The sequence below is a fragment of the Biomphalaria glabrata genome, chromosome 11 (assembly GCF_947242115.1).
Source record: "Biomphalaria glabrata chromosome 11, xgBioGlab47.1, whole genome shotgun sequence".
NCBI lineage: Eukaryota > Metazoa > Mollusca > Gastropoda > Planorbidae > Biomphalaria > Biomphalaria glabrata.
The window spans coordinates 5,218,520-5,234,510 of NC_074721.1; the positions used below are offsets into that span (position 1 = coordinate 5,218,520).

At 34.0% G+C, this 15,991-nt stretch overlaps 1 protein-coding gene across 2 annotated transcripts in view; it reads right to left on the minus strand.

The window, feature by feature from the left end:
- Positions 1–15,991, minus strand: part of LOC106056134 (uncharacterized) — a 69,843-nt gene that overhangs the window by 3,369 nt on the left and 50,483 nt on the right. For both annotated transcript variants that reach the window (XM_056045469.1, XM_056045468.1), the window contains 13 exons: positions 14,737–14,868; positions 14,485–14,595; positions 14,006–14,146; positions 13,644–13,769; positions 12,637–12,759; positions 11,301–11,420; positions 9,731–9,985; positions 8,519–8,628; positions 7,790–7,851; positions 6,502–6,656; positions 5,160–5,250; positions 4,804–4,823; positions 3,553–3,718 (listed from right to left, as the gene is read on the minus strand). In XM_056045469.1, the coding sequence (XP_055901444.1) occupies positions 3,553–3,718; positions 4,804–4,823; positions 5,160–5,250; positions 6,502–6,656; positions 7,790–7,851; positions 8,519–8,628; positions 9,731–9,985; positions 11,301–11,420; positions 12,637–12,759; positions 13,644–13,769; positions 14,006–14,146; positions 14,485–14,595; positions 14,737–14,868 (1,612 nt within the window). The remainder of the gene's footprint in view (positions 1–3,552; positions 3,719–4,803; positions 4,824–5,159; positions 5,251–6,501; positions 6,657–7,789; positions 7,852–8,518; positions 8,629–9,730; positions 9,986–11,300; positions 11,421–12,636; positions 12,760–13,643; positions 13,770–14,005; positions 14,147–14,484; positions 14,596–14,736; positions 14,869–15,991) is intronic.

The window sequence follows — 15,991 nt, forward strand, 5'->3', positions numbered from 1 at the left end:
GGACGTCCTCGCAGGAAAAAGGTAAGTTCTTGGTCCGAACGAAATGGAGGAGTCTCGTGACCCCTGGGTGACAGAGGTTGTTGTGTAACAGTTTGAGGTCTTCTCCAGTCATTGCTGACGCAAAGTGGTTCCTTGAAAAGGTATCCGCCGCAGCGTTTTGTTTCCCGGGTCGATATACGACGTCATATTGGAAACAACTAAGCTCCAGTCGCCATCTTTGAATCTTTTCGTTTTTGATCTTGCCCTTGTTCTGCTGGTCAAACATAAAAGACACTGAGCGTTGATCTGTAACCAATGTGAAGGGTCTACTGATAAGGTAATGTTGCCATTTTCTCAGGGCTTCTACGATAGCGTATGCTTCCTTTTCCACTGCTGAGTGTCTGCGTTCACTATTAGTGAGTGTTCTTGAAAAGAAGGCGACAGGACGGCCGTCTTGATTAAGAGTGGCGGCAATCGCAATGTCAGAGGCATCTGTTTCGACTGTTAGTGGTCGATTGTAGTCTATCGTCGACACAGCAGCGTTTTCAAGTTCGTGTTTTAGCTGTTTAAAAGCTTGTTGTACTTGTTCAGGGGGAGGAAAGGCTTTGTTGTTCACCAATAAATGGATCTTGTTGGAGAAATTTGGGATCCATTGAGAATAATAGGACAGTAGTCCAATCACCCGCTTTTGTGATTTCATGTCTTGTGGTGGAGGTAGGTTTCTCAATGCTTGAAATCTTTCGGGGTCTGGTCTTAATTGCCCTTGTGAGATTTCGTAGCCTAGGAGGCATACTTTATTAGTCGCAATAGCACTTTTATCATTGTTGAAGGTGATACCGTACTTTTTAGCGGCATTGAGAAATCTCTGTAGATTCTGGTCGTGGCTAATGGAGTCAAGTCCGCAGATGGTAACGTTATCCACGTAAGCGAACGTGTCCTGTAGCCCTGCCTCCTCAATTATTGTGTTGATCGTCCTTTGAAATGCGGCGACTCCGTTTGTCACTCCAAAAGGAATGCGGCAAAACTGATAAAGCTTTCCGCCAGCCTCGAACGCCGTGTACTGCTTTTCATCATCCCTGATAGGTATCTGGTGGTAAGCGCTTTTGAGGTCAAATGTACTGTACATTGAGTATTTAGATATTTCCTGCACCAGTTCATCCACTTTTGGCACGGGATACGCGTCGAGGTAAGTGAATCGATTGATGGTTTGGCTATAGTCGATAACCATTCTCTTTTTGTGCCTTTCATTCGTTGTTACAATTATCTGGGCTCGCCACGGGGACGTGGAAGGCTCAATAATTTTGTCAGATAGAAGTCTCTTGATTTCAGTTTGAATGAATTTGGAGTCAGGCATAGAATATTTTCTAGATTTAGTGGCTATGGGATGGCAGTTAGGAGCCAGATTAGCGAAGAGGCGAGGGGCTTCAACTCGTGCAGCTTTCAGCGTACAGACCTGGAGAGTGCTTCGTTTTCCTTCAAATGGGATCATCAGTTTTTCGTGCTGGCTGATGAAATCTAGCCCTAAGATTACATCAGATACTAGTCCATCTAGTAGTGAGAGCTTAACACTTTCATATTGTTCATCTTTGTACTTTATTTTAGCGAAAATATGGCCGTGAGTAGTGCGAGAAAGATGTGTAGAGGCCATGTAGATTCTGTTTCTGGACGTTTCTAATTTCCATTTGTACCTTTTAGCAATTGAAGAAGATATATAGCTTTCACTGCTCCCCGTATCTACGAGAGCCTTCAATGGTACTCCATTGACGAGTATTGAAATAGTAGATTTAGTAAGACCGGACGCTGGTGTCGATGCCCAGGAAGATCCAACGGTTGTAGTCCGAGACGTGTCATCATCTGCTTTCACTATGGCTGAGGTTGTAGATTTGAGTGTCTGTCTGGTCGATTTACAGACTTTCTGGAAATGGCCCCTCTTACCGCACAAGTTGCATGTAGCGTCACGGGCCGGACATCTAAAGCGTTGATGTGGGCTGTTTCCACAAAAGAAACATCTTTTACTAGTCGCCGCACTCACCTCGTGTTCTACTTTTGTCATTGGAGAAAGGCTCTCCTCGTCGGCGCTAGCTCCACAGGGAGTTTCAGAGTGGATGTTATACGCCATGGCATGGTTATGGGCATATTCGAGTTGTCTTGCCTCTTCATAGGCGCACTGTAGAGTTAGAGTAGATTTCTCTAAGAGTCGCAGCCTTATGCTGTTTGAAGCCAGTCCAGTAATGAAGGCGTCTCTTACAAAGATATCTCTGTGTTCTTCAGCGGTGACAGCTTTGAAGTCACAGTCTTTGGCCATACTTTTAAGCTTAAGTAGGAAGGAGTCAACGGTTTGTCCGTTCTCTTGTCGACAAAGAGTTATCATGTGCCGTGCAAAAATTTCGCTTTTAGGCTTCACGTAGACATTTTGTAGAACTTTGATTGATTGTTGTACACTCATTTATGTACTGAAATACGCTCGAAGAAACGTAGTTTTCTAGTAATTTCTTTTTGTCAATCTCGCAATGAGAGACTGAGGAGATGAAATTCTCAAATGTTCTCAGCCAGTGCAGCCACTTCTCGGCAGCCGATGGCGAGCTAGGCTCTATGTCTAGCTCTTTTGGCCTAAATAGACGTTCCATTTGTATTACTACTTTTACTTACAGACTGAGAATAGTGTTGAACGAAAATCCAAAAAAGATACGTGAGGCACATAGATCCATGGAATTGAAAATTTCTAGTTTAATAAATTGTAATAAGAAATAAAGGAACACTGAAGAGTAACCTAAAACAAGGCTTTATTAAACTAGAACGACACATGAACTGACGAAAGAGACTTGGACTGTAGCACACTAAATCAATGTTGTGAACACATTCTCACGACGTTACACAAACATAAACAAATAGCAACTATTTCATCATTTTAGAAGGTCTTTAGAGACCACTTGTTTTTTTTTTCTATATTACAGTTTACTCATGATGGCGGATGCCAAGCTCAAATGGATTTTACCTCTTTTATTGGTCATGTATCTCTTGTTATATTTGATCCTAGTTATGAGACAACTTCAATATTTCGTATTACATCTACCACAAACTAAAACTTTATTAGCATTAATTGCGCAAGGCAACTACTTTAGCTGTAGCATCGAGCTCTGGAGTTAGATCATCTATCAGATCTGCATTTTTTTTTTTATTAAGTTTATATCATTTGCAAACCTAGATTGGAAAGAGGCCGCCCATATAGCAAAGTTCCCCTTTCAGACCTTGCGATCTATAGGGCAGATGATGTTAAGGCCATTCGTTTCTACACGATCAAGCTTGCTTAGTAATCCTAAAATATAGATTTATCCAGGATTTATGTGGGGTTTTTTTTCTTCAAGGTACACACCTAGCCTAAGGGCTACACAACAGAGTGAGATATTTGATATTTTGGGTTTGGCACAATGAAGTAAAACATTGCACCTAATCATCCCAGACTTTGTGTATTATAACAAAAAAAAATGGTTAAGCTTTGTATAAAACTTGAGGATGTAGTCAAAATAAACAATTAACCCCTCAAGAACCACATGGAAAACAAATACAACTTACTCATACAAACTATCCTCTTGTCTATTTCTCCGATGAAAAAATTCTGTTGAAGACATTATTCTTGCCTTTTTGCTTTTAATACATTTGCACACAACTATGGCAATAACAACAGCAGCACAAAAGGCAATTGACAATGGTAGTCCTATAGCCAGTCCCAAATTCAAATCTGAAAATAAATCATCCAATTTAAGTTCAGTTATAGGATTCAGTGGCACACAAAAATAAACTTCAAAAATATAAATAAACATTTGTAGTTCAAACAATTAGTATTATATAGTTATTCAGATCAAGTTAAGAAATATGCATACTTATATGCTGGTCTGTTTGTTCAATTAAGCATAGCACTCTATCCAGAAGAACTGAAACTATTGACACCACTATGACACCTATTATAAACAAAATCCTGACAAGATCAACATCTAAACTTTTGACTCAGAATCGGACACAACAAAATGAGACAACAAATGTTCCAGAATCTCAAAATTGGAACCAGTGAAATCTGCCCATGTGGTATGTCACCAGAGGATGCTGACCACGTCCTTCAAAACTGCATTTTTTACCAAGAGGCCCAAACAAGAAACTGGCCTCAAAACACCCCAACAGAAAGAAAACTATATGGAGAGCTCCCTGATTTGGAAGCCAATGCACAGCTCATCTCATATTGGTCTAGTCATCTGAAAGCTCCAACAAAATAATGAGAACGAGGAAGAAGGTGTGGATGAAAAACGTTTTGATTGTAATAAGTTTAAGCAGTTCTATGTCTTTGTATAATATAACTTGACGAAAGAATGAATAAAGTACAATGAAACCCAGGAAAATAGAAATTCAGAATTAAGGCCTTAACAATTTAATCCCAAAGATTCAATAAGAATAACTTCAAAAATTCTTCTCATAATCTAATGAAATAACTCTGCTAGAATATCAATATTATGACTTTATTCAACAAGATTACAGTAAAACATGGACGGTCACAAACACGTCTCATATGACATTGTTTAAGTATTATTAATACACACACACTGGACATGACCTTCTGACACGCTGGTCACACACAGAAAATAAACAACTTAGTCTAAATCTAAACTCATTCCTACACACAAAAAAAGTATAATTATTATGTCAAATCCAAGACTGCAATAATGGTAGCTGACTGGTCTCAATTATATTAAAATATTGAAAATAAAACAACTAAGTATTTTTTTATTTATATTTCCTTAATTCTTTCATAATATATATATATATATAATTTACCATTGCTTGTTTCCACTGGTCTGAAAAAAAAAAGTAGAGAAAATATATTTTAAAAACTTGCAATAAACATACAAGTAATATAGTACTTGACTAGTATACATTTTATTCTTCGATGGACAAACATTTCATAATCTAATTGTAATATAAACTTGGATAACTTGAGCTCTAGTCTAAATCTAAACTCATTCCTGTTTACATTTCTTGTGTTATATATTATTTATATACAGGCCTTAAAAAAAAATACACAATTTTAAAATACTAAATTTAATATCTCTGGGGTGAACCTGTTAATTAACTTTAATTTTATAATCTGGCATAAATCTGTTATATAGGAGTGTACAAACTGTATTCCTTACATGCACACAGCTTTGTTTTCCTGAACTTGACATACTTCTGAAGACCTGCATGGGTTAGACTGCTGTCTTACATCACACACATTGGGAGCATCTGTAGGCAGAAGAGTTAGTTTTTTGAACAGCTCAATCATATAATTATTGCATAGAACTGCCCTTTTGATATATTTATAATGGCCACTCATATATGCAATATATTTCACATACTACCACAAAATACTCATTGTTCTCTTAAATAAAGTAAAGTTTCCTTTTCAGACCTTGTGATCTATGGGGCAGATGATGTTAAAGGTAATCTGTTTCTCTGGCTGGAGTTAGTTTTTTGAATAGCTCAATCATATAATTATTGCATAGAACTGCCCTTTTGATATATTTATAATGGCCACTCATATATGCAATATATTTCACATACTACCACAAAATACTCATTGTTCTCTTAAATAAAGTAAAGTTTCCTTTTCAGACCTTGTGATCTATGGGGCAGATGATGTTAAAGGTAATCTGTTTCTCTGGCTGGAGTTAGTTTTTTGAATAGCTCAATCATATAATTATTGCATAGAACTGCCCTTTTGATATATTTATAATGGCCACTCATATATGCAATATATTTCACATACTACCACAAAATACTCATTGTTCTCTTAAATAAAGTAAAGTTTCCTTTTCAGACCTTGTGATCTATGGGGCAGATGATGTTAAAGGTAATCTGTTTCTCTGGCCAATGATTAATGAGCAGGGTGTTATGTGGCCAGCACAAAGGACCAACTGCCTTTACTTTCCCCAACTAAAGTTAAGTACCATTATAGTTGGGTTGGACTCAGGGGCGCCCTAAAAATCTATATTTTCTCTTATTCAATCTATTTTATGGACATTTAGAGAAGGTTTATTTGAGAGAATAATAAAGCTAAAGTTAAATTCAAAGTCCTACTGAAGATCAAAACTAAAGATTACACAAAATGTACATTCAATAAAGCAAAGTCTTCTAATTATTTGAATATAGCTTTTGCTGAGAGTAGCTAGTTAAAAATATGTTTGCATAAGTTTTATCTAAATTTTTTAAATTTCAAGCCAAAATTATTTTAGTCAAGGTTGTTTTTTTCAGTGAAAATCCCTTTGTTATATATTTGTAATTATATATCTATATATATTTTAGCAATTTTTATAGGCAAAAATTAAAATTGTATAATAATTATAATTTGATACTTTAATAATTTGATGATGAAAGCATGTTTATACAGGTTGTTATGTTATTGTTTACTCAAAAACAAATATCAATAAAAATAGTCCTAGTTTTATGTAACTGCCAACAAAACTAAAAAAAAAAAAAGAATTAAAAAATTCCCACCATTCAGTATAAAGTTTGTTATGAATATTTTGCTGCCATTGAGAAAGATTCCTTCTGACTTGATTGCATTCAGTGCAATAGTCAAACTGCTCACAGAATTACTGGAGGAACTTTTGTTGATAAATAATGTAAAGTCTATAATCAAGCTTCCTTTACTGAAATGAAAACAAGAAAAAGACCAACTATTTGAAACTGAAGTATTCTTCCAAAAACATTAGAGTTCACTAAACAATATAATTATTTTGCCATAAAATTGCATTAAAAACATAATTAATTCCAAATGCATTCTAATACTACTATACTATAAATTGTATCATGATACTACTTATTAAAAATGAATGCATCAGATTATCATATGCCTAGGTATGAATAAACAATAATACATCATCACTTATTATTGATAAATACATTGCCTTATTGTTAAAAAAATAGGTGTTTGCTTAAAAACTAAATACAATGTAATTTTTTTAAAATGAAAAAAAAAATGTTATACAATCATATAAAAAGTAGTTTTGAACATACATATTGAATACAAGTTTAATTAGTTGCTTTGTTTGGAGGGCAGTTTGATCATGTTTAAAAAGTAAAGTTAAAATTCACTTTCAAACCTTGCTATCTAAAGGGCAGATGATGTTAATGTTATCTTTTTTCTCAAACCAATGGTTAATCAGAAGGGTGTCATGTGGCAAGATTCACTTTCAGATCTTGCTATCAAAAAGTGAGATGATGTTAATGTCATCTTTTTTCTCAAGCCAATGGTTAATCAGAAGGGTGTCATGTGGCCAGCACAATGACCAACTGCTTATACTTTCCCCAAATTAAGTCAGGTAACCATTAGAGCTGGTACACTCAGGTGAGTCCTAAGAATCCCAAGATCAAAATCACAGGCTTCACCAAAATTCAAACATGGACCTCAGAGTTTGGAAGCTGATTGCTTCATCACTAAGCCACCATATTGATTAAGATGCTTAGTCAGCATAATGCTACAACCTTATCCTTATCCTGAAGCAATCTGTGATCCATATTGATTACGTACTACGTTGAGTGTTACCTCCATTTGGTTTATTTGCATTAGAAACCACGGAAACGCCTAACAAAAGGCATCTTCAAATCTGTGTATGCAATATGACCGTGGAGAAAATACACTGCACTACAAAACACAATCGTGACAATTGGATTAGTGCTTTTGCAGGAAAACATATGTACATTACTATTTCAAATGCAAAAGGCAAGCTTAAGTTTACAAAACAAAATATTAGATATTAAGCAAACTAATGAAAATGAAAACCTGAGATTTGTTATGGAAAATAAGACAACATCCACTTTTTTCTCTCTTAATGATTTGGTCATCTGGAAAAAAAGAAAGAGCACAATACATAATTATCTTATAAATCATAAATGTTTCTTAAAGTAAGAAGATAAATACACTCAATTGGTATCAACATGTCAATTTAGTTAAGTCCCTGGTTGATTCAGGAAACCGATGATCTAATGGCACTAGGCAGGAAAGAGAACTTTTTAAAGTTCCTTCTACCATCTGGAACAACAAATGTGTCTATATCCCTGTGTCTTAATCTGAATATTTTGTTGGATTGTGTTTTTGTATTTATAAATTAAGTTTTAGTGTTGTTTTTGTGTGTTTTTGTATTTGGTTGTGGCAAAATATGTAGGTCACAGCTGGGGCTGCATAGCCACAGGAAATACTGCATTCCTCATTAATCTTCGGACTCGAAGACAAGCCTTATTATTACTTGTAAAAATAGGGTTAGTGTTTTATGTATTATTGCTATTTTAGTCCTCTATCTTGGAGTGGCTCTAATTTTAGTCATTTTGAGATTGAATGGTGTCGGATGTGATTATATTCATTTGTCATACACATCACCTCTCTATTTTGTGCTTGTTCTAAACAGTTCTCTTTTCTTTATAATAACATATGACTCAAAAATAAATTTAATTATCATACCACTATAACGATAAATTGAATCTAATGATAAAAAAATAATAAATCAGAACTTGCCTGAGTCTCACATTCATCTTTCACCTTCTTGTGGTCCTCACTATCTTTGTCTAAATTTACATTGGACATGTCCCAGCCAAAAGTGAGAGTGTAGTTATAGGAGGAGATCTCTGTTAAAATAAAATACAAATCAAGAGGGTTTAAATTAAGTGAACTATTAACACTTACTATTAACTCACACTATCATTAAAGTCTAAAAAAAATAATTTTAATTTGAATCATTTACTTAGAATTTTCATTATCTAATCAAGCAGAGATTTCACAAATAAGCTTGTGCCCCATGCTACATTTTATTAAAATTTCAGATAAATTGTTTCATTAGTTTGTGAAAAACATTGAACTAAATTTTTATGTCATGTTGTTAAATTAAAAAAGTGTATGGCGTTTTTAGTTTTAATTCTTTTAGATGCTATTTAAAATTATAGATCTTTATATTTATGTTTAACTGTTAATGACCAGTTACCCAATTCGGGCTAAATAGTTGTGCTGTTTACACAAATGTCCATGGGTCTGATTTCCCCATACTGGACAATTTTGTATTTTTATTTTTTACAATGAACAATAAAATATGAAGGCTACTTTACAATATTATTTCAACACAAAGTAGGAAACACAGGATCATCTCTCAATATAGTTTAGCCATATTATGCTGTAACTGTTAAGAAACTTGCAAGGGATGTCATTTATTTATATTTATAGTTTTTATATAGCGCTACTTCATTAGCATGCTCAAAGCACTTTGGTCCAATCTCATTTGTGGACCAGTGGGGGGGAGGGGGTAATTAGGAGTTGGTTTTCCGTGCTGCCTTTAGGCGCTCAGTGTCGAACCTTGAGCCCCCTTCTAGGTAGCCAAGCCAAGCCAAGTTCAAGTGCACTTAGCCTCTCGACCACGCTTCCAACATAAATAAAATAAAATAAATAAATTAAACTTTAGTTCATTATATTGGATATTTTACATGTTTTGGATGCTCCTTCACAGTTCCTTCCTTTATTTCCTAGTCCAAAACTTCCACATTATATCTATCTGAATAATTTGAGAGACCTATTTTCTAAATACACAGGCATCATTGTAAAAAAAAATATTTAGACTTAATACATCTATTTCCTTCAAGCTTAAGTTGAAAAGTCTTTCAATTTCTATAAACTAAAACACAGATTTCAAAGTCCTTGAAATAAAATGCTTTTTAATTGATAAGAGAGAAAAAAATGTACCTGTACACTCCAGATTGGTGTTGGCTCTCATGAAGCCTAATTTACACACACACTCATAGCCTGATGTTTTGTCCACACAGAGTTCATGTTTGTTGGCGTTACAGGTGGCAGAAATGCAAGACTGGCTAGCAGTAGTTGTCTGTGTAGTACTAACTAAATTGTTGTAACATGATCCATTGACACTGTCACACTTCCATCCTGATTCACACTGACACATCAAAGCACAAGATGGTCCATAGAAGTTTGGCCCACATTCTATAGAAATAACAGTTATTTCGAATTATTATATTTAAAAAAAACACATGGTTTAACTCTTTTATTAGTAGGTCCTTTTTGTTATTATTTAGGCAGAAAATGTAATAAACATCTGCTTTTAATGTGTACAAGGGAGTCTGTAGTTAGAACAATGACATTTTTTTTTAATTTGATATTTTTGTGTTTTTGGCACATCAGCACAATTTAGGCCATGTCGTGACCATAATCCAGAATATTTTTAAGATAAGGAGACAAAGTAATGGGTAATAAAGGCAGACTGAAGAAAAGAGGAGGCAGACACAATGATAGAAAAGAAGTAGGACACTTTTGAGCTCCAAATGAGGAGCCCAGTTTAACGTCATGTCTCGGGACAGTAGAACAATGACCAAAAACTTTTATTTATAAGATAAGATTTCCACAAGTAATGTCATGTAAATTATTAGGGGTAGGTAAAATCAAATATGTCCCCAAATCATAAACAAAAAAGCCAGCCTTCACAGAGATATGCAGTTTTAAAAAAAAAAAAGGTTATAAAGACAGTTTGTGAGGAAACAGAAGCTCAAAATAAGCCCCCAAAGTGGTCCACCCAGGCAGGTAAAAAGGCAGGTTTCAATATTTTCAGAAAGAATATCAGAATGGAATTTTATTAAAGGCAATTGTCAGAAAAGAATGGAGAAAGAAAGTTGATAGATCATGTGTGGTACCCCAGCAGTACAGGAGGCCAAAGGATAGGTGAAAGTGAATGCGAAGTTCAATGTGAACCTGGCCTAACTGATGTCTTATAATGATTATCAAATTGATGTAAATGTTTTGTAAAGGGTCAATCTCTTATAGAAAGCCTTAAGAAAAAAAAACATTTCCGTAAAAAAGATTTCCTTTTAGTTAAGTGTCCTATGGATGTGGTGCCACACTGAAGTTCACGCGATAATATGAAGCTCAAGCTGTAATACCTAAATGCAGAATGTAACAGAAACCTTCAAACAGATATACCTCTCAGCCAATGTCCACAAAAGAGACAGAACTACAGTGCACAGAGCATGTTATAGCATGAAATTTGTACAATACAAAGCAATTTAATATATATATATATATATATATATATATATATATATAAAGGTACATATATATATATGTATATCATGCCTTGGCCAGAATAGTCTGAGAGACATTATTCCTTAAGTGAGATAAGTAATTTAAAATTATAATGAAATTAAAAATGACATTGCTTAAAGTTATTTATAAGTATCAACCTTAAAGAGAAAAGATGGGGAAAATTTTTTTCCAGAAAGTCATATGTCTATGGTTATGTAAATACCTTGACAAGTTTTCCCATCTGCAGCCAATTTTGTTCCTCTAGGACAAAGACAAGTGTCAGTTCCATTGATCAGAGCACAATCATTGCTGCAGTCTGTCTTGTTGACACAAGGGAGTGTGGCTATAAAACATTATGATTTACATTATGAGTTAGTATCTTGATTGTAATAAACATACAGGTAATGTTTTCCTTGATAAATACATATTATGGAGTGGACAAGCACTACACTAGTTACTAGTATATATATCTATTTTAAAACTCCTGTCACAATAAGACCCTCTAAATTAGTTATTCTATCAACACTGAATATTTCTATATTATTATTATAGCTTTTATATAGTGCTATTTTCATGCAAAGAGGATGCTAAGCGAGCTATGGTCCAATCTCATTTCTGGACCAGTGGGAGGAAGGGGGTATCTGGGAGAAGGTTTTTCCATGCTGCCTTTAGGCGCTAAGTAAACACAACTCTGCTTAAGTCAGGTGTCGAACCTTGAGCCCCTTTCATAGGTAGCCAAGACAAGCCAAGTTCAGGCATACTTAGCCTCTTAAACCACGTTTTCATCTTTCAGCAAATAATTCTGTATACATGTCACACATGCCGAGAGCTGTGACAATGTAATAACATTTTTATTCCCACTGGAGTGTGATGGTAGTTCAATGATCTAGTAAGATAATACTCTGAAACAAATGGACTTGATGAAATATACACTTTAATATGTACACTGAACATGATTTGCAACAAGAAGTAAATTAGTAGCACCAAATTATAGTATGTAATATTGTAGAATCAATTTGAATAAGTTTTAATATCAGAATTATACTAGTCATGATGGTATATGCTTCAGACTGTCATCACAATGGCTCCACGCTCGAACCCTACTTGCCTCCCCCAGTTTCCCAGCAGGAAGTTAGAGCTAAGACAAGATCAATTTCTCTCCATTTCTAAATGAATTTCTGCAACTTGTCAAACAAAACAAACCATATCTATCAAACCAAAATTGAATAACCTTCTTGTCTCCCCTTTAAAAAGTAAAGTGAAGACATGCTTCCTGATAAATCCACTAGCCTCCATATAGTCATCTTGACATTCTAGGGCCTTTTTTTAACCATTCTAGTAAGAATTAGTGAATTCTTGAATAATGCCATCACAGTATTCTACAAGCTTGACTTGAAGAGTTATAAAATAATATATACTATGCTTGCCACACTTGTCAGCTAGGCTTATGACAATAAATTAAAATTACATTCTTTTGTAACTCTATATGAGAATCTAATAAACAAATCATAAGAAAAATTATAGCTCAGATTAAAAGTAGATGGAGCAGTTTTGTTTACCTCTACAGGAGACTCCATCAGCTAATAAGATAAGATCTGATGTACAAGAGCAACGATAACTTCCTTCAGTGTTGATACACAACTGTTCACATTTAGAAGTTGGAAGATTACACTCATCAATATCTAGAAAATCAACAAAGATAGCTGATAAAAGATTTAAAAGATGATGAAACTAAGAAATCTACAACAGGTTATTTAGTTATTCCTTCATTACATCATGTTCTGTTTGAAAAGACTAAAATGAAAATAAAATAAACACCACAAATTGTTAATTAAAAAATTTATTTTTTTTAAATTACTTTAGTGTACCGCATAAATCATGCTATAGTATGATCAGTCCACTATGGTACAATCTCTTTAAGTACTTGTAGGGATAGAAGGTATCTGGGAGAAGCCTCTAAAGTCTAAATCTAAAACTACCTTTAGATGGTCAAAAAACACACTCAGCTTTTAAAAATTTATTTCATGTTTCGGATGTCCCTTCAGAGCTGATGATAATTTACTTCCTAGTCCAAGCCTTCCACAAGACAACGGGTGATGGCAGAACTCAGGATCATTGAAAAGTCCAAACGACAGTCCAATGAGCATAACGCATGACCAGACAGCACAGCCACCCACCTTGAGATGGGATTACAAATCAAGGCCATTTGATATTTAACCAAGTGGTTTATGCAACTCAACCACCTATTCTATATTGCTTAAATTTATGCTTCAAAGTAAACTGAAATTTGTCAAATAAATACTGTAAAACACAAAATGGTTTTACAGTGCACTTCCAATCTTCTAAGACCTTTTTGTTCAAACTATGCCATAGCCCAAAAAGTTATAGGCTATAACAGTAGGGACAAATCATATTTTAAAATTTGGATTAATTTTTCGAGATAATAGTGGGGAAAAAAATTTTAATTAAAAGGACCTAAAAATTAAAAGAAATTCTAAATTCATTCATTTTGAATCTGGAGATAAGTTGCCAAAAATATATTATACTTACAAGACTACAAGCTTACCATTACAAGTGAATGTTTTACTGTCATAGCTATATCCAGCATAACAGGAACATTCATAGCCTCCTTCAGTGTTTGTACACACTTGACTACAGTTATTGGTAAGGACACTACTGCATTCATTGATATCTTCAATTAAAAAAAATAATGTGATAGCCTGCTTGCAGCAGCGTTTCGTGATAAAATATGAAAGAATAAAATGTGACAAAAGTTGGAAAAGGGTGTCAAGCAGAAAGAAATGGTTTTATGGAGTAATTTATAACAATCATCCATACATATAGTTAAAATATGTGCTGAAGTAGTATCAAAATCACAAACATTTTTTGAAATATTTTTATTCTATAAGTTTTTGTCTAAATACTCACCTAGACATAAGCCATTAATTCTTTCATATCCATCCTGACATTTACAGGTAGCAGTGCCAGGTAGGTTCAGACACTTCTCAGTACTGTTACATTGAAGTTTACCATTTTTACATTCGTCTATGTCACTTTCACAGTGTTTACCTAGGAAAAAAGACAAGTTTTCTTAAGACACACAAAACAATAAACAAACATCTTCTACCTAATATTAAACATTTTTTTCCTAATATTAATTATTTTACTGCAGATAGGTTATTGACATAGCCATATCCAGCATAACAGGAACATTCATAGCCTCCTTCAGTGTTTCTACACAGTTGACTACAGTTATTGGTAAGAACACTGATGCATTCATTGATATCTTCAATTAAAAAAAATATCATGTAATAGTCTGCTTTCAGAGTTTCATGATAAATATGGCATGGTTTTAATTCTAATCAAATATTGATAGATGTAAAGTAAAGCAACAAAATAATACTGACCTGTGTATCCAGCTTTACAAACACATCCAGTTATACTGTCACAATGATCAGCTCCAAGCCCACAGGCACAACTGTTTGCACACTGTAGACCCCATGTTCCACTGTTGCAAGCTAAGAAAAAAGAAACACAAATTCCCTTATGATTTGTGATTGAGTATAACACTATTTTTAGTTCTTTTATAAGGACACTTAATGTATCAATGATTTATATATTCAATTTTATTAAAAAAAAACATAACATCTTGAGCTTACCAACACAAGATCTGTTATCATTGTCCAGCTTAAAGCCAACTTCACAAGAACAAACAAAACTTCCATTTGTATTGATACAACCATTTTTGTTGGAACACAAGTTTGTTTCACTTAAGGCACACTCATCAATATCTATAGATGGCAAATAAACATGCATTTTTTTAGAACCAGTCTAAAAAAAAATAACATGATAAATGTTACTGACTTTATTATATTGTTCCTTTAAAAACATATAGAATTTTGTTAGGAATGTGAATAAATAAATGTATAGCAATAAATGATATCCAGGCTTAGTAGTTCAAGAGAATGATGATTCAAAGTTCACATTTGTTACATGATGTAGGTTGAATGTGGATAGCAGAATGAGTATCCCATTTTTATATTTCCATCACAAAAGGAAACTATTTATCGGAAATGGTCTATATTACTTCAGGAAAAACATTCCAAAATACCATAATAATAAAAAAAATGGCAATCTGGCCGAATGTATGCGATGATCCCAGGTTCATACCCTAGCTGCTGCCATCCCCCCATTGTCCTGAGGGAGGTTTGGACTAGGAAGTAAATTACCTTCAACTCTGAAGAACCATTCCAAACCTGTAAATCATTTTACATGCAAAAAAAAATCCTGTCATTTGAAATTAAGCTTGAAATATTAAATTCAAGCATTCAATCATGATTTCAGGCTGATGCCACTAAGAACAATGTCTGCCTGACTATATAGTAAAAGCTCTAGGTAGTCATCACAAATATCCAGTTCAACAATGTCTCTTGATATTTTAAACAAGTTTTTGACATTTCTTTAATGTTCAATTAGTGTTTTATTTAAACCATGTTTTGCTTATCATGTTGGGGATGCTACTATAGAATATAGATGCTACTACAGAAAATTATGACATTCTAGTCCAAAACTCCTGCAGGTAGACCAAAGATGAGGGATGTTGGTAGGCAGGATTCATATGTGAAAACATTGAAACAACATTCCAGAGCGTATATCGCATAACCAGGTAGCCATCTATAGTTTACAATAGTAATAGTTTTTATCAATATGGGAATATTTCAATCTTATAAAGCATTATAAGTCAGAGTTTAAGTCATTTAAGTCATAACATGCATGACCAGATTGACCTAGGAACACACATAGGACGTAATCATCTTCTTTTTATGAAGTAAGTCTGTATTTTATAAGATAAGATAACATAATTAAGATTATGTAATAAAAATTGAAATAGAAACTTGAAATGAGACTCTCTTC